Source organism: Cannabis sativa, chromosome X (genome assembly GCF_029168945.1).
Source record: "Cannabis sativa cultivar Pink pepper isolate KNU-18-1 chromosome X, ASM2916894v1, whole genome shotgun sequence".
Lineage (NCBI taxonomy): Eukaryota > Viridiplantae > Streptophyta > Magnoliopsida > Rosales > Cannabaceae > Cannabis > Cannabis sativa.
The window spans coordinates 7,492,072-7,511,362 of NC_083610.1; the positions used below are offsets into that span (position 1 = coordinate 7,492,072).

The window sequence follows — 19,291 nt, forward strand, 5'->3', positions numbered from 1 at the left end:
GTATGTACTAAATTTAACATATTTTTTAAAACACCATTAAAGTATAATTTTTTTTTTAAGTGTGCTAAAATATAGCAATACACCACTTTTTCGTACTCCATTGAGATGCTCTAAGAGCTTGTATAAGCATAAAGCATCCTCTATGGGCCCTGAGCTGGGCTGGGCCTAGCGAAGCCTGATACGACACCGTTTGTCCAAAACTCAATGGGAAAGTTTCCTTATAGTTTTCATGTCGTGATGCTCTCTAAGCCCTTTTATTTCCTCTCACTAAATTTCGTCCCTCGAAAGCTTGCCGGAGCTTCCACTTTTGGCGGACAACCGGTTTTACTTTCGACCCGGAGACAGATCGGACTTAATCGTCCAATCGGAGCAGATTTGGTCTCAGATTATATCTTTTAATAGATTATCCAAAATTGTTATAGTCGCAATTATTGTATTTTGTCTTTGGTTCTTTGGGGAAATTAGTTCATGGAGGAATACTTTAGCAGCGATGATGAGTGCTGTTATTCCGATCGGGATTCTCTGGATGGGCTCGAGAACGAAGACTCTCGTACGCACTGGGCACCTTCTAAGGGCCCTGCCAGTAAGGTATTCCATTTTCTGGGGAGTATTTTTCTTATTAATGGAGCAGACTTCAATGTTCTATTAGGCATGGATTGATAGAAAGTTATGTTTTTTATTAGCGTTTTTTTTTGTTGGGGATTCTATCGGGTGCGTGTTAATCTAGTTTTTGTTATTCATGTTTGGCGCATGAAGATTGGGATATATTATTTTCTGAGGTTGCTGGTTTCTAAAATTTCGTATGGTAATTGTAAAGGGACATTTGTTCTCTCAATTGAAGCAGGAAATTGTAGGTAAATTTCGTGAAACTGCGGCTGGTTTGATAATTTTAGCTTTATAACTGTTTCTTTTAGTGCTCTTTCATCTGGGTAAGTAGTGTTCGTTCCGACTTTGTTGAATTTGGATACTTGTTTGCTTAATTTTGTCTCTAGATATTTTTTGTTTTTGATCTTATTTATATGTCGTATTGTTGAGTTTTGGAAAGAATTTTCAGGTGCTTTATATTTCTTCTTCAGTGTTGTAGTTCCCACCAAGTTTTTGTAAACCCTTTTATCTTTTGCAGGTAATAACGAAGGAATCTCTATTGGCTGCACAGGTAAAAAAAAGAAAAACCTAATATTCATTGCTCATTACTCTTTCTTTACTTGTATCAAATGTGACTACAAAATTTTCTAAATCTGAACGCTTTTGTGTAGAGGGAGGATTTGCGCAGGGTAATGGAATTGCTATCTGTGAGAGAACACCATGCTAGAACCCTTCTCATTCATCATCGATGGGATGTGGAAAAGTTGTTTGCAGTGCTAGTAGAGAAGGGAAAATCTGTTTTATTTATGGAAGCGGGAGTTTCACTAGCTGACCAACAAAATCTTGGCGTACCACTGCCTCCGACAGTAATGTGCGAAATTTGTATAGAGGATGTACTTGGTGGTGACGCAACAAGGATGGACTGTGGGCATTGTTTCTGCAATGAATGTAACTCTAGCCTCTCTGATTTATGAAATTAAGTATTTCTTATTGTTTTTCTACTGTGTTTTCCGTGGCACTTATTGGGTACCAACCTTCTTTGATTATTCTTCCTTTGCCTTATTTTATTTTGTACAGGTTGGACAGGGCATTTTGTTGTTAAGATAAACGAAGGTCAGAGTAAGCGTATAAAATGCATGGCACACAAGTGCAATGCAATATGTGATGAAGCAGTTGTTAGAAATCTAGTCAGTAAAACCCATCCAGATCTGGCAGAAAAGTTTGATCGTTTTCTTCTCGAGTCTTATATTGAGGATAACAAAAGAGTTAATTGGTGCCCTAGTACGCCTCACTGTGGGAATGCTATACGCAATGAAGATGATGATTTTTGTGAGGTTGAATGCTCATGCGGTTTGCAGTTTTGCTTCAGTTGCTTATCAGAAGCACACTCACCTTGCTCATGTTTAATGTGGGAGCTTTGGGTCAAAAAGTGCCGAGATGAATCAGAGACCGTTAATTGGATCACTGTCCACACAAAGCATTGTCCTAAGTGTCATAAACCTGTAGAAAAGAATGGCGGGTGCAACCTTGTGAGTTGTATCTGTGGGCAAGCCTTTTGGTGAGTTTTCTTCTTACCTGTACTTATCTTGGGTTCTTCTGAGGTCTATTCTTTAATGTTTTCATCCATACCTTGTTTGTTTGTTTATTTTATTATATATGGTGTGTACTTATTTGGCACCTGTTTCTATCAAAATACAACTTTGGTACCATGCTTTTCAATTATGCTTATGTGGATCAAACTTTCTTTAATTATATAAGTTCCAAATTCAAGTTTAATTGTTTAATTACATATAACTGGGAGCAGTTTAGTCAATTGATAAAATTTTATTGATCAAATTTTAGTTTAGGGTACCAAATATGTTTAATTTTAAAATAATGGTACCAGATGAGCATTATTGAAAATATAGGGTACCGAACCTGTTCTTTTGATAAAAAACAGGATAACAAATGAGTATATTCCCTACTATTTCTTATATACATTTTTCATAATAGTTTTTATAATATGTATAATCCCTTTGTTGTACTTTTTATCTCAATTGACTCGGTTTGAAAGTTCATTCAGATACATTTTTGCAGCTGTGAAATTGATTCCCCACTTTTGAAATTTCAATGCTCAAAATTCTTTAGTAATTTAAAATAATTTCCTGTTTTCAGTTTGATATTTTACTTACAATGGTATTTATGGCTGTGCTGTAACTATTTTTAGTTTTTGATGATAGAAAATAAAGTCTTGGGATTTCTGTTTTGTTTCTTAATCATTTTGCAATCTGATGTCCACGGAGGACAAGTTGAGCAGATTTTGCTGAATTCATTGTTAACGTGGTTTCCTGTTAAAGTTGTATCTATGGTCTGTTAGATATCTTTGCTTGTTTAGTTAGTGTCTGGAGCTTCAAGACACAGTTAGGCTTTTTGTACTGTTTGACACTTGGAGCTTTTATGCTGATCCTCTTATTAAAATAATTGTCAAGTTTTGCCATGGTCTATATACTAGATAGTGTATATATAGTTTTAAAAGTTGGTCGGTGAGGCGGTGAAAAGATGTATCTGAGGCTACGCCTCATCTGCTGTCATTGAGGCGTTGGCATACACCTCACACCGATGAGGCAGAGTTGAGGCCTCTAAGGCGCATGAGTCGCACACCTCAAAAGTGGGATTTTTTTTTTTGTGTGTTAGGGCTGTTGTTTTGTGGGCTGATTTGGTTTTTTTTAATAGCTTTTCTAATATCTATTTTTAGACTTCTCAATGACTCTATTGGGATTTAGTTTGGGTATTTTTACTAGATTTTTTTTTTTATAGAAAAGATAGGAAAATATAACCCTAAAATCCCTAAGCATCTCATACGGCATCTCTGTCTCTCCTTCTCAGCCGAGTCCCTCCTTCCTCAGTCCTCATCAACCTCACGTATAGTCTTCTTTATATGTTTAGAACTTTTACCGTATTTTGTTTGAAATTGAACCTTTTATGAATTTATTTTATGATTTTAAGACTTAACTAGTGATTTTGATGAATTTTATGTCTTTTTTATGGAATTATGTGGTGTTTGTTATGAATCTTATAAGTTGCATGATATTTTATGAAGTTTTTCTTTTAATTGTTGAGGCATACGCCCCGATACGCCTCACGCGACTAAGGGAAAACGCCTCAGTACCCGATTCTGTTTTTTAAAATCACAAGTGTATTAGTACATTGTTGTTTGTTTAACCATTCATCTGCATTTCAGGCTTGAATAGCTGTTATTCTGTGTTCTTGGAACCAGTAATGTAGAATTATAACTTTTTTATGCAAATAATTCTTCTCCTAGTGTACAGATTAAGTTGCATTTATTTTTATACCCTGTCTGCACTTTTAAGTAAATAATAGACTTGCAGAGTTACTGCATTTGAATGTTCTTTTTATTATTTACATTTGGAAATTGAAGCTAATCTATTTTTTCGCTCCTCATGAGGCAGTTGGCTGTGTGGTGGAGCCACTGGCCGAGACCATACTTGGTCAAGTATTGCAGGTCATAGTTGTGGTCGCTACAAGGATGATGGAGAGAAAAAAGCTGAGAGGGCAAAGCGGGATCTTTTCCGCTATATGCACTATCACAATCGTTACAAAGCCCATACAGATTCCTTTAAACTAGAGAGTAAATTAAAAGAGACTATACAAGAGAAGGTTTCAGTTTTAGAAGATAGGGATTCAAAGCTCAGAGATTTCGGTTGGGTAAACAATGGACTCTACAGACTTTTTAGATCAAGGCGGGTTCTTTCATACTCGTACCCATTTGCATTTTATATGTTTGGAGATGAGCTTTTTAAGGATGAAATGACAAATAAAGAAAGGGATATAAAGCAGCATTTATTTGAGGACCAGCAGCAGCAGCTTGAGGAAAATGTTGAGAAATTATCAAAGTTCTTAGAGGCACCATTTGATCAGTACGAGGAAGAGAAAGTCATGAACGTAAGGATGCAAGTACTAAATCTATCAACAATAACTGATAAACTCTGTCAGAAGATGTGAGTCTTTCTACAATTAGTTTCTAAATTCTGAAATGCTCATGAAATTCATGTTTGTGTAAATGTATCCTCTACACTCATACTTTCTTAATCCTGTGCAGGTATGAATGTATTGAGAATGATTTATTGGGTTCTTTACAGCTAGGTATCCACAATATAGCCCCTTACAGGTCAAAGGGTATCGAGAAGGCATCAGAACTTTCTGTTTGTTGGGGCAATAATTCTGATAAAGCATTACATTGTGGCTCAAGTGGTATTTATTTAACTTTTGCGACTATCTTTAGTATATTCTATATTATTTAAGTATTATTGTCACTGTTAATTATGACTTAAAATAAAACAAAGACGAGTAAAATATGTGCCATACAAAATTACACCCAAACTTCATGTACTTATGTGCATAATCATTACTCAACAAAGATTAATAAATTTTGTATTTTATATGTATAGTTTATGTGTACATACATCATTACTCAACAAATGTTAAGAAGAGTTTATTCATTTTGTTCCTTAAATGATTGATATATCTGAAATGAAATTTACAGGACGGACGACAGAGTCAGATCAACCTTCTGGGTCTGGAAGTTCAGAAGAGAGTGGAATTTCTTCTAGGAAACGTGCTAGGATGGAGGGTCCAGGTGGGGCCTTTTTTGATTTGAATTTACCAGCAGACAACGTTGACAGAAGTGAGCTCTAAAATATGGCAAGCCTCGTATAGAAACAGGTGTACAGTCAGTCTCTACTCTAGTGTAACTAGGCTCTCTTTCGGTATCTTAAATCTTAATGGTGGATTAAAAACCCAAGTGCTTTACATACTACTGCCATTGCTAATTTTAACACATTGTTGTTAAAATATCTTGGATGACATTTGGGGCTCCTCTCTACAGAAGATCACTTATACTTACCAATTTGAACATCCTTACTATTTTGTACATATGTATATTCTCCCCTCAAATTTGGGCAAACCTTTAATATTACTTTACTTGGAGTTTGAGGCATTTCTTTCTTCTTTCTTTTTTTTTTTTTTTTTTTGAGATAATTAACTTTTATTTTCTCTTCGAAATGGTAATTTAATTTTTGGAAAATAGTAGTAAATGTCTCTAAATCCTGTTTTACTGAAACTTAATGTCCTTTTTTAAAAATAATATAGTAAATTTTAGTACTTAAAATATCCTTAGTTATTCCAAATAGAAACAGAAGCTCTCCTCTAAAATATAAATGACAAAACTTCCTTTTTCTTATTTTTTTTCGATTAGTTTAGATTTTTTCAAATTTTTTTGGTAAATTATCGTGATTTCTCCCAAAAGGTGATGAAATATTTTTCTCTTATCTATTTATTCGATTCATTCGTTGGATCTAATCATTTTTTATTAATTCCTCACAATCGAAAGCGACAAAGCTCGCTCATTTTCTTCTTTTTTTAATTTTCTCACATCTCCAAATTACAATGATTACCCCCAAACAACAACCAAAGTTTCAGTCAAATTTTTCTGTCAGTGGTATATACATTTTGTATTATGATATATATATATATATTCTACACTATGGTATACCATTCAGAAAATAAAATAAAAAAACTTGGATTGTATATTAATTTTGTTGTATAGCATACATATAATTTTCATCAAAGAATACCAATCTTTAGTTTTTTCTTTCTTTTTTTATTTCATTCGTCATATAAAGATATGTATTTATTCAAAAAACCACTATTTTTTTTAGTTTTTTTCTTTATTTTTCTTATTTGATATACATCAGCACATAAAAAGGATATATTTGTAGATTAAATGGATATCCCATAGTGTAAAATTAATATACCACGAGCTTAAATTTTTTATAAGTTTCTTTTTTGTTTGTCTTTTATTTATTTTTTTAATGAGATAATGTAATGCATAATATATATAATGTAGTGAAAATTATATATACGTCAAATTTAAACTAATTAATTTTTTTTCTTTCTTTCCTTCACGATATATCATATCACATACAAACGATATACCTAAGACTAATATGAATATACCACAAACTTAAACTACTATACTATTAAATGAGATTTTTTTCCCCAAAAACTTAATTTAATATTCCACATGTTTTTTTTCCCTCTTTTTCTTTCCTTCATGATATACTAATGAGCATAAATATTTCCTAGTGAAATATAACTATGCCTCAAAGTTAAACTAATATTCCACATTTTTTAATTTCCGTATTTCGTTCATTATATACCATAGCACATTAAATTAATATACTACAATCTTAAACTAATATATACTACCTAGTTTTTTTAATATACTATTGTACATAAAAATGATATATTATTGTGCAAAATAACTATACCAAACACTTAATTATTCAAGGTTATAATTGTAATTTCATCATCAAATTTTTAACTAAATAGACATTTTATTAATTTTTTATAAAAAGAGACATTTATTAACTTAATTGTTAGATTTATGATCATTTTGCATCTTGACCCCTTATCCTTTTCATGATCGTAAAACTACAAAGAATCAAATAAAAATTACTGCATGGATTATAATTTATTAAATTTTACATCATATTTATCAACTACATTTATAAAGAACGAACATAATTATTTAAGCGAAGGTTGATAAATATGAATTTAGAAATAAAATGTCAAAATCTTAGAATGAATGTTATAAAGATTGGAATCAATCAAGTACAGGCCGCTTTATTATACTATAAAAGGCCAACAAGTAAATATAGATGGAATTTTAATTTTCTAAAAATTTTGATTGTTTGTTTTGTTTATGTATTTACAAACAATTTATTTTATAATTATTTTTCAATTACCATTTTCAATATATATATATATATATATATATCTATGTGTTATTTATAATACGGATTATTTCACAAAAATATAAAAACAACAAAAAAATAACAAAAATACGATTTTACGGAATTTTAAACATTTCTACTATTTTTTTTGTTGTCCGATCCTTCAACTGATCACATAACCACTCTACAAAGTTAGCAGCTTCCACACCAGTCACAGTAACAATTGATAGATTCCATCAAGACTTTGCAAATCCACAGTTGAACAGAATATGGAAAATTGTCTCAGGAACAAGATTACATAATGGACAAATTAAATCCACATTAATATGTTTAGAATTTAATTGAACTTAAGTTGGAAGACACCCTAAAACAGCTTGTTGGACTTTGGCTGGGACATCAATCTACCAAATTTTTGGTCATTCTCCACTAAGTTCCTGCATGTACTTATAGGCGCTTTTTACTGAATAAACTCTTGATGTTACCATATACCAGAACCAACAATCATTATCTATCTTTGTTTTTGTGGTCTAAGTATTTTATTGGTTCTTTTTCAACTTTTTAAGCAGAATTTTTTGTTTTATTAGTATATTTCTAGTGAGACAAATTAAACAATAATTTTAAATTATTGTCTAATTTTTTTTAGGACATCTTTACATGCTCTATGATAGATAATAAGTTTTATTTGATGAATCCTATCTCTTTTCTATGTTTAATCAACTAAATTAGTGTTGACCAAAAAAAAGAAATAAAATTATGAGGGGAGAATTGAAAACTAGGGGTGCAAAATGTCAACAAATTTATTTTGGAAGAAAAATTACAAATAAATAACTATATATTATTTTTTTTACATTTTTTTTTCTTGAAAAAACTTCATCAAGGTGAAAAACTAGTGGTGAATACATCACATGGGGATTAAACCTCCATAATGTTTTTTGAGGAAAAAAAAACGAGAATTACAAAGATAGAAATTATGGTAGTTTTCATTTTTTTTTAGAAGAAAAAGGGAAAATATATTTTTTTTAGTGCAATCTTACTCCCTGAAAATATTACAACTTAGGATAAATTTAATATGTCATTTATTAAAATAACACAGAAGATATAAATTTTCTTAATAAATAATAACGTGTCATTAATAAACTTTAAAATTATATTAAAATATTAATTTTTTTTTTTTAAAAAAAATTTCTAAATTAACAATTATTTGTTTACTTCTTTCAAAAAAAATATTATTATTCACGTGCTCAAATGTATTTTAAAAAATAAATAATTATTTTTCAAATAAAATATCACAACATTTTTTACGCAGACAGATTTTTTGTTTAGTTTTTCTTTTTTTTTTTCTTTTTACGCTAGGGTTTTATGTTTTCTAATAATGATTTTCTAAAACTATTTAAACGAAAGAAGAAAAAAAACGTGTTTTCTCAAATCCTATTTGACTTAGTATTAATATCTACTAATAATCCTACTCAACTTAGTATAATCTCTACAGCTACTACCTATAAATTAAAGCAAATGAAAAGTGATAATTAACATTTTCATTAATTGATGCTTAGTTATTAATTAGAAAGAAACAAAACAAAAGACAATCATGAAAAACAAAACTAAAGTAGAAAAGAAACCACTATGTTTGAAGTTTGTTCTTAAGAAAAAACCTCTAAAGATGCGTTGTGCTTCATTTTACATACCCAAACAAAGCAAACTCAAACTCAAACCCTTAGGAGAAGATGCTCATTTCGTGTCTTGTGATGAACAAACTATTGGAGTTGCAGATGGCGTTAGTGGATGGGACAAAAGTGGGATAGACTCGGGCATATATGCTCGATCTCTAATCTTTAACTATGCCAATGCTATCAACGATAAATTATTACTTAAAATTATTGATCCAAAAACTATCATTAGAGAAGCTTTCTCTAAAAATAGTAATCTTGAAGGTTCGTCAACCATATGTGTTGTAACACACAACAACGGTATGTTGAGATGTGCGAACATAGGAGACAGTGGATTCTTGTTGTTTAGAGAAGGGAAGTTAATATACAAATCACCAACTCAACAAAAGCGATTTAACTGTCCTTTTCAATTGGGGAACCATAAGGGGAGTGATGGTCCTGAATGTGCTGTGGAAATGGAGTTGGGTGTTAAGGAAGGAGATGTTGTTGTGATGGGAAGTGATGGATTATTGGACAATTTATTTGATTGGGAAATACAAGACATTATTAAGACAGAACTGAAGTTGGATAATCATGATGATAAGTATAATAATAAGTATAAAGATTTGGCATTTGCAATAGCTGAAGCTGCTTACTATAGGTCGTTGGATAAATATGGTGTGTCTCCTTATGCCATTGCTTCTGCAAAGGTTGGCAAAAAACATAAAGGAGGCAAAATTGATGATATTTCTGTGTTAGTTGGTCACATTGTCTGCAATTGGGATATTTCTTCATCAGCATCCTCCTCCTAGTTTTTTTTTTTATTCACATTATTCATTTTTGTAATGTAATTTTTACTTTTATTTTTCTGAATTAATTGAGCAATAAAAGAACAGTTATAACTTATAATTGTTTCTCATATAGTACTCTCTAGGTCAACTGTTAACCTTTTTTATGTAAATTTTCTAAGTGAATTTATATGACCAAATTATATCTTACACGTACGTGATCTAAGCTTCTTATCATTATTATTATTTCATTAGCTGCTAAAGGAAACATAAAAGAAATCTCTAAGTTTAACCAAAAACAATACAATAAACTTTTTTTAATAGCTTAAGAATAAGAATATCAAGTACAGAACACCAAAACCTCTGAGGAAGACACTAAAGGGGCGTTTGGTATGAGGTGTTCAAAATAATTTGATTATAGGGAATATTATGAAGGAGAATATAATTATAGGAAAATGTGTAAACCGTGTTTGGCTGTGTAGGGTAATATGAATCATATTACTGTTAATTAAATTACACTGTTTGGTTAAGTACAGAAATCTTATATATATATATTATTTTAAAAAATTAAAATAAAAATATTTTCTTATTATATCTATTTGATGTTAATTGTATATAAAAATAAAATAGTTATTTATTAAAAAAATATATTTATTGATTAGTAAACATTAAATTTTATTATATTTTTTATTAATTAAAATAAATATTTTTATATATTTTATCACTATATTATTTATTTTTGTTCGATATGTTATTTATGTACACCATCCGCATAAAATTTTTTATAATAAATATATATGTTATTGCTAATAATATAAAATAACTCATTAAAAACAGTGTGTTTTATTTGCCTGGAAAATCAACATCTTCTAGCTTACCTTGGTGAAGCCCTAGCAGTCCCTATCTCTTCATCCTTCTTTTGTTGAACCAGGTATCTCTCTCTCTCTCTCTCTCTCTCTCTCTCTCTCTCTCTCTCTCTCTCTCTCTCTCTCTACTACGAAGCTAACTGAGAATCGGTTTTGAATTTGGGGATTATGCAATTTTTCGGTATGATTTTTTCAAACAGTTTTTCTCTTTTTTGATTTGATCTTCCAAGTTTTTTTGCCACTCTCTTATTGATGTATGCATATAGTTTGCATCAAAATTTTTTTTCCAGTGATGCGATTTGATATACGTAGAGATTCAAAGTGATTTTTAATTTTCAATTTTATTAAATGCGTGGCTGAATTTGTATTTGGATGGTTTTCAATACTGTGACTTAGAAAAATTATTAAAAGCTTGAGTAGTGTATTTGGATTCAAGGGAATGATGAAAGAGATCAAAGAATAATGTAGTTTTGGTGTTGAGATCCATGGCCCAAAAAACACTGTGTGATGATTATATTCTCATTAGTACCTAGAGTGAATATTAATTGTGGTATTATTATATTTTTATCTTCTACTATTTGTATATATTTGGTTTTATTATTTTGGTATTATTATTATTATATATTAGTATTGTAGTATTATTCTCAAACTCACTGACTTGTATATTCCCACTCAAACTCATCTTTGTTTTTCTGCAAAAATGAGTATCAAAGTGTTCATGTTATCTCTAGTTGCAACCTCCATTATCTTCTCTCTTTTCTATATTCCCACTACGCTGGGCCTAAATTTGACTATTTTGTTCCAAATCAAAAAATAAATTGAATACTTTGATTAGTAATTACCTTATAAGAACAAGATGTGCGTGCCTCCCAAACTTCAGTCAATTACTATCACTAGCGTATTCTAAATAATTCACACATGTGTATATATATAATATGTGTAGACCATTATGAGGGAAAATGGGGTTAGAGTATAATATGTGTAGCTAAGTGGGTAATATTTAGATTGTTAAAAATTCAAACTTGGTGACTTACAGAGGACCCACTATGCTTTCCACCACGGTTCATGCAACGTCAATCCTTTTGGGGCCTGTTTGGTACGCAGGACTGGATTGGATTAGACAGGCTAATTTGTCCAATCCAGTGTTTGGGCATGTTAGAAGTCTGGATAACTAATCCAGTTAACCTCATCTGTCTGGGATTATTTATCCCATCCAGCAGGGTGGGATAAATAATCCCATGGAGGTGAGATTTTTTTTATCGTTTTTTTAATTTAAATTTTATTAATATATTTTAAATTTAATTAGAATTTAAAGGAAATAATTATCACACATTTATTTGTACATTTTTTTTTATCAAAAACTTATCATTAAAATTAGTGAAAATGTATAATTTTGAATTATTATACATAAGTTTTTAAAATTTAGAATATTATTAATTAAATAATAGTTACTTAAATTGATTCTAAGAAAAAAAAATATGACAATAAAATTATATATTATTTTTAAATTACTAAAAAATTTATATAAATATTTTAAAAAATTAATATTTATATTAAATTAGTGATTAAATTAGTGTTTAAGATAAAGAATTTTATATTATTCAAGTATTTTTATTTTACTATTTTAATTATTTATTAAATAAAAAATATAACAAAATATTTTATTATATATTTATGATATATTCTTAATTATATATGATATATTATTTTTTTTGCTACGAATTATTTATTTATATTTATTTATTATTATATATTTTAATTTTAATTTATTATTATATGTTTTTATTTAATTTAAGTTTTTTTTTTCTAAAAGGAAATAAATAAAATAGTCCAGTCCATCCTTAAACCAAACACAGGATTACTTTCAGCATAATCCAATCTTATCCAATCCAGTCCAATCCTTTTCAGTCCAATCCAGTCCAATCCTGTGTACCAAACGGGCCCTTGGAGATTTCTAAGTGGGATTGGTTTATCAACCTCAATGCTTCTGATTACCCTTTGGTCTCTCAAGGTGGCATGGTTAGTGTTGGTGCCTTTTTTGTGTTAGATCATTTGTCCAATTCAAAAACAAAGTCTTCATCTTTTTTTTTTTACTTTACTGTCTTTTCTTTCAATCCCAGAACATTCCAAAGAGAAAATTTCATTCCAAACTTGGTCCTTTTTGGTGGGGATTTCTTTAGTGTCGACTCAAACTTTTCTTTTGTTGCTTCCTATTGGAAGATAACATCTCACAAACAGGTCACCTCTTGGTTTTGATTCTACACTTTTTGCTTCTACAATTTTCAGCTCTAAACTAAGGGAAGAGGTACTTTATGGAATGCCCATTATGTTTTCTTTCTTTCTAAATGCAAGGAATCGAGCTTGAGCTTGAGAGAATGAGAAGTGGTTTTGGTTTATGATGTTGAGTAGTATTGGGTTTAGAGGTGTATATATATAATAGTGTATAAATGGCTCATCTAGTTATTCCAAAAGTTGAAACACAATATTGTACTGGATGGCTGCTGTTTTAGAGTGTTTTTCATAATTGTTTTAAGTATGTGGTTGGTGATAATATGCCGTTTGATAAATGGGGTGTCCACTATTTCATTAAGAAAGAATACTTATTTTTTGGGCTCAAACTATGTGTATTTATGTGTTTGTTCTGTTAGTTTTTTGAGTTTAACATGCTGTAACCACCATTTATCATTATTATTTTTTGTGATTTTTCTTTTTTACATACTTTTTACTTTACATAGTTGGCAATGCATATCAGTGAGTTACTATTTCAAAACTTGATGCAATATGAATTTTCGTAAATTTGTATCAGTTTTTGGTACGATGGTTGTGTCACCATTATCAATTAAACCATTTTTTTTCTGCAGTTTTAAAATACAGCAGTGGAAAAGAAAAAACAAACGGGAGAGTCGAGGTGAAGATATTATATTACCGTACATATAGCTCATTACCAATATTTTTAATTTATACAAATCATCCATATTAATATCTTTATATATTAAAAGTGTCTATCTAACGGCATTTCTTGGTTTAACAGAATATACTTAAAAATAAAAAAATATTCTGTTAAATTTAACGATTAGGTTTGATCTCCCGTTAACAAATAAACCCAATAATTAAACCAAAAAATTAAACAATCTTTTAAATATTAATAATCTCTTTTTAAATTAAAAAAATCATCTTAGCCACATATCTCTCTAACAAACCTATCTTGGGAGAATATTAATAATTTTTTTTATTTATTTTTTAAAAAAGAAAAATCTTTATATATTAAAGTTAACCTCACTTATCTAATGTTTTCTCTAGATAAGCATAGGAAGCAGAAATACCACTTCTATCTTTGTGTGATTGCAGATATACCACTTCTGTCATTGACCCATTTTTTAGCTTTATAAATGGAGATGTTCATATAATATTAACACTTTACAGAATATTTATAGATATAAACTTACATTACAATAATAAATTAAAGGACAAAATCCATTACATTACATCCTACTAAGCATGTTCTTATAGAATAATCTACTACTCCAATAATAAATTTATTTACAATTTTATAATTACACTAATATTATTTTTAATACATTATTAAATAATATTTCAAATATAAATATTTAATTTTTTCAAACAAAAAATTTGTAATGTTTAAAAATAAAATACATTTAAAATCTTAAAAAGACCAAAATCTTAAATGAAACTAGCAATACGTGGCTCGACACGTACATTCACCTAGTATATCTATATATATATATATAATCCTGTTGTTAGGGATGGTGATGTGGCAGCACCAATAATCTTCTTTCTCTATTCTTTGATTTCTCATTTTTCTTAATTTTTAAACTTTTGTTAATATTTTTTTATATTCAATACAAACATTAACTTATAATAATCTAATAATAATAGTTTTATTTTATTATTATTATATTAAATGAAACAAATTTGTAACAGTCAAAAGAAAGCATCAAGAAAGGAAAATAAATGCTTCTATGACTTTTTCAATCTCATTCATTGCTTTCTTAAACTTTTCACATTTTACATTTATTTGTTTTTAATTATTTTTATTTAATAATAACAACAATAATAATAATATTGCTTTGCTGCAACTTTTATTTTTCATCCCTCACCATTAAAATAAGTTGTTGATGTACATTCTATAAATTTTTAAATATCTTATATAATGAAAATTACAATGTTAAAATCATTAAACTGTTATAAAATAATATAAAATAATATAAAGTAGATGAGAAGAAAGAAGAAGAAGATGAAGAGAGAAAGAGAAAGTGAATGAGAATTTCTGAGTTGTTTATTCCAATGGGGTGAACCCCTATTTATACAAATACAAGAATGAGATATTAAGAAACTAAGAAAAAGGGAAACTAAGGAAAAGAGGAATGTTGATTACAATTAATGACAATAAATAAAAGATTTGGACATCCACATAATTAATAATATTTATAACACTCCCCCTTGGATGTCCATAATAGCTGCCTTATTAAAAATCTTGCTGAAAACTTGGTCAAAGGAAAAAGAGTATAGTGTAAACTAACTCCCTCCCCCTCATTTAGGCATTTGTGGAGATCTTCTAATCGACGAATTTCGATCTTGTCTGCCGTCTTCTCAAATGTTGATGTTGGTAATAACTTTGTGAATAAGTTTGTAAGATTGACACTTGATTGAATATGTTGAACACCAATATGCATTTTCTTGAAGCGTATAAAGAAGAATTTCGTGAAATGTGTTCTAACTCTATCTCCTTCAATGTACCTCCTTTTAGTTGAACGATGCAAGCAGTATTATCCATAGAGAATTGCTTGGGTTGATACTTCTTTATTGAGTGCAATTCATATGTTTCCCGAATATGCTATGTCAATGATCTCACTCACACACATTCTCTACTTGCTTCATAAAATGCAAGTATGTTAACATGATTTATAGTTGCCTCGTTAAAAACCTTGCCAGAAAAACCCAGTGGGACAAAATCTGAGCTAAGGAAAAAAGAGTACAATATATATTTCATATTCATAACTATTTGCAAGTTGCCTCGTTAAAAACTTTGCCAGGAAAACCCAGTGGGACAAAACCTGAACTAAGGGAAAAAGAGTGCAACATAAATATGTCTCCCCCTCATGCACATATGATCCATAATTCTTTTGGTGATAATAGATCTCATAAGATTATTGTTATCACTTTTAAAATATCACCATATACAATCTTTGATCATATATTTTCTATAACTCTTCCAGAGTATGTATAGATTTCTAAATTATAGATGAGGGGTTCGTGGAACATTAGTCTTTATCCAACTAATTGTATCATTCATGTGTGTATACAACTTTGTTCATACTAAAATTTAAAATTTCAAGTAGATATGAACATAACACATTAATGGTACTACAAATTTTCATTTGTGACAATGATGGTACTCCAAGACCATATATTTGTTCCATCTTGTTGTATGATCTTAATTTCCATATCAAATGATCATATATCTATAATTCTTGATACATATGAAGTACTTCAGGACTTCAATACTAATGAACAAACTTTATACATTAATATTTCTCGAAATACAAAAGAAATAAAAGTTTGTTCTTCAATTAATCAAAAACTCTTCAAGAGTCTATCACAACGTATAATTTACGTATTTATATTGCATAGACAACCATACGTATTTTTCAAACAATAATTTACTTACATGTCTTTATTTCATACAAAGATCTTTGTCATATAGTGCGCGCGACTTTGAATTTATATCACTTAAGACATGTATTAAATTCTTCTAGAATTTTTAGATAAGGCTTATTTCAAATTCTCACTACATTAGGAGCTCCAAATAAATAACCTTTTGTTGCAACATTTATGTGACGCTTATAAATCCTCATAAAATATATTCCAGGCTATAATCAAATCATGATTATATTTTCTCAATATTTAAGCCTTACTTCAATCAATCTCATGTCTATGCAAACTTTGTACAACAATTCATTATGTACAAATACATATATGCAAATTTCTCATTAGAAATATTTATTTGCACACCCTACAGGTCTTACTTCACTTTATGTGAGTAAATTTGCCTGGATTGCGTCATAATATTTTGGCCAAAAATCAAAATGTAAGTCGATGATTCTCGACAAATCTAATACCATGGTCCTTGCTATCTCATGTTAGTTTATTGCATATGCAAACATTCAATATTTATTGTCGACAAAAATTTCAATAAATGATAATTTCCTCCCATATTGACATAACTTATAGAGATCTCTTTAAATTACATATTTTTCAAATATGTTTATCATTTATAGGTACCTATATAGAATCACTTTAGGGATTCAATTATGATCAAATGTGTTATGTCTAACTTCTTTTGGGAGTCTCTTCAAGTACCGTTTTCATCACGGTTATCATTTTAATACTTTATAACATTAAGGTATCTCCATGAGTACCTCTAGATTTAACAACTTCAGGGCAAATCAAATGAACATTTATTAATAATTTCTACATTGTTCATTTACGCTTCAGGCGTTTTCAACTCATTCTATCTCAACTTTGAGTAATATTGATTTGCAGTTGGTATATATCATTTTGAACTATATTGTTCTTATATACTTTGTGCAAGGATCATTTTTCAAAAATTATCATCATCCCAACTGCTTCTCCCCCCCCTGATCGAGAGAATTTTTAAAAATTGTGATATCTAATAATATTAATATACCTGTAGGGATTTCAGTATATCACAATGAATCAATATTTGTTTAAACTCATATATACTATATGACATTGAACTTTAGGTTCAATGAACTTCAGTTTCAAGTTCAATCCTTATGAACTTAATTCATTTCTAAGAATGAGTCATACGTGTATAATTAGAAATACATAAATTTACACATTTTGTAAATGCATGATTATATAATCTTATCACATTGATAAGAAACTATGCAATAAAAATCTAACAATGGCTCAAGATTGTTAAGAAAATATAATTTAAATATTTTCTATGTGCAAATATATGCACATTCTTCTTTTGAGCCTTATAAATAACAATGAGAAGAATCTTTTGGTTCTTCAACAAAATTTAGTCAAATTCTTTGACAATTTATTGCATATGATTGATCATGTCAAAATAATTCAATTCATGAACTTCAGGTTCACTATAATTTGTATTTCAATGAAACTTTCAAAATGTAATGTAAATTCATTACAACATAATCATTACAAGTTTCATTTTTATATACACGAATAATATAATTATATTATTCTCCAAAACATATACACTCTTCAGGAGTCACTATTATGTTTATCAAACTTTATATTTCTTCAGGAATCACTATCATCAATTAAATGATGTGTATAATATAAAATGTACATGACAACTTCATCATGTTGTTATAATGATCAAATAGATATAACCATAATATATCATTCATGTTTCCTGGTATCTTTTTAACAAGTCGTCTAATTTATTAATAGACTATTCATCAGTCTAATTGTCATGACTTGATATATTATATATTTAAATGTACAACCAGTGATATAATAAGTTATTTCTTATCACTTTTATAACTAGATAAAAGTTATACATCTAGGTACATACAAATATATTTTACTACTCCAAGTAGCAATTGTATGTAAGACTTCTTCAGGAAGCTTTTCAAATAATCATTTTGTGATTCTTTATCACTTTGATCATATTGGATCACTAACAAATGTTAGTAAGTTATATATCCACTTTTGGGAATATGCAAACTGAATTATATGGTAACTATATATTTACATATCATGTACCAACAATAGTTTGAAACTATTGATTTCAAAAATAATAAAATATGTATATATTAATTTGCTTCTGGCATTACCAATATATGTGAAATCTATATTCTTTGAAATAGAATTTCATGCCTATTCATTCTCTTTAGGTAATGATATTTAAATATTCTAAATGTACAATAAGTTTGTACAATTCACATTCTATTAAATAATCAAGTATACTTTTATCTTGATTATAAGTGTGTCCGTACTACAGGTACGCGACCACTATTATTCAATTCCACACATGATATATAAATTTCATGCACTTTGATTGTGTGTGGTATCTCATCTTTTGGTTGTTTCCACTTTTTTCTGGAAATATTTGAGTAGTAAATAATGTCATTGATTATTTAAAATCATTACATTCACTTCGGGGAATGACGTTGAACAAGTAGAACATTATTATAAATTTCTTATAAAATTTATTACTTGTTCATCCATAAAAATATAAGAAATTATTCAACAATTTCTTTTACGATATTTTCAAAGAATATATGAATGAAATTTCTGCATAGTCTCCAAGATGTATGCAAAATTTAATCTTTAATATATGTCAGATTCAATAATTTCCAACATAGCAAGTAATAACAATGTATAATAACATGACTAATACGAGGAATCTTTAAAAGTAATTGACTTCAATTCGTATCATTCTCTGCAGGGAATGATGAACAATAAATACATGCCTCATGTATTAAAATAATATTAGTCATGCTCATTGTTATTCTTATACTTTGATGTTTCAATGCAATTTTCTTAACATTCTTTTTGGGTATTCAAAACCCACTATAAAATTACATCAATAATAA

At 29.0% G+C, this 19,291-nt stretch overlaps 2 protein-coding genes and 1 long non-coding RNA gene across 3 annotated transcripts; all 3 read left to right on the top strand.

The window, feature by feature from the left end:
* Positions 1-166: 166 nt before the first annotated feature.
* Positions 167-5,581, top strand: LOC115703165 (probable E3 ubiquitin-protein ligase ARI1). The gene is made up of 7 exons (XM_030630675.2): positions 167-588; positions 1,124-1,156; positions 1,257-1,533; positions 1,663-2,143; positions 4,035-4,583; positions 4,685-4,836; positions 5,129-5,581. The coding sequence occupies exons 1-7, from the start codon at positions 469-471 to the stop codon at positions 5,278-5,280; spliced, it is 1,764 nt and encodes a 587-aa protein (XP_030486535.1). The 5' UTR covers positions 167-468; the 3' UTR covers positions 5,281-5,581.
* A 3,458-nt stretch (positions 5,582-9,039) lies between these two features.
* LOC115715080 (probable protein phosphatase 2C 80) lies at positions 9,040-9,837 on the top strand. Its single transcript, XM_030643879.2, has one exon. The coding sequence runs from the start codon at positions 9,040-9,042 to the stop codon at positions 9,835-9,837; it is 798 nt and encodes a 265-aa protein (XP_030499739.2).
* A 357-nt stretch (positions 9,838-10,194) lies between these two features.
* Positions 10,195-15,530, top strand: LOC133032643 (uncharacterized). Its single transcript, XR_009685233.1, has 2 exons — positions 10,195-10,744; positions 12,966-15,530. It is a non-coding gene; the product is annotated as an uncharacterized LOC133032643 (long non-coding RNA).
* Positions 15,531-19,291: the final 3,761 nt, after the last annotated feature.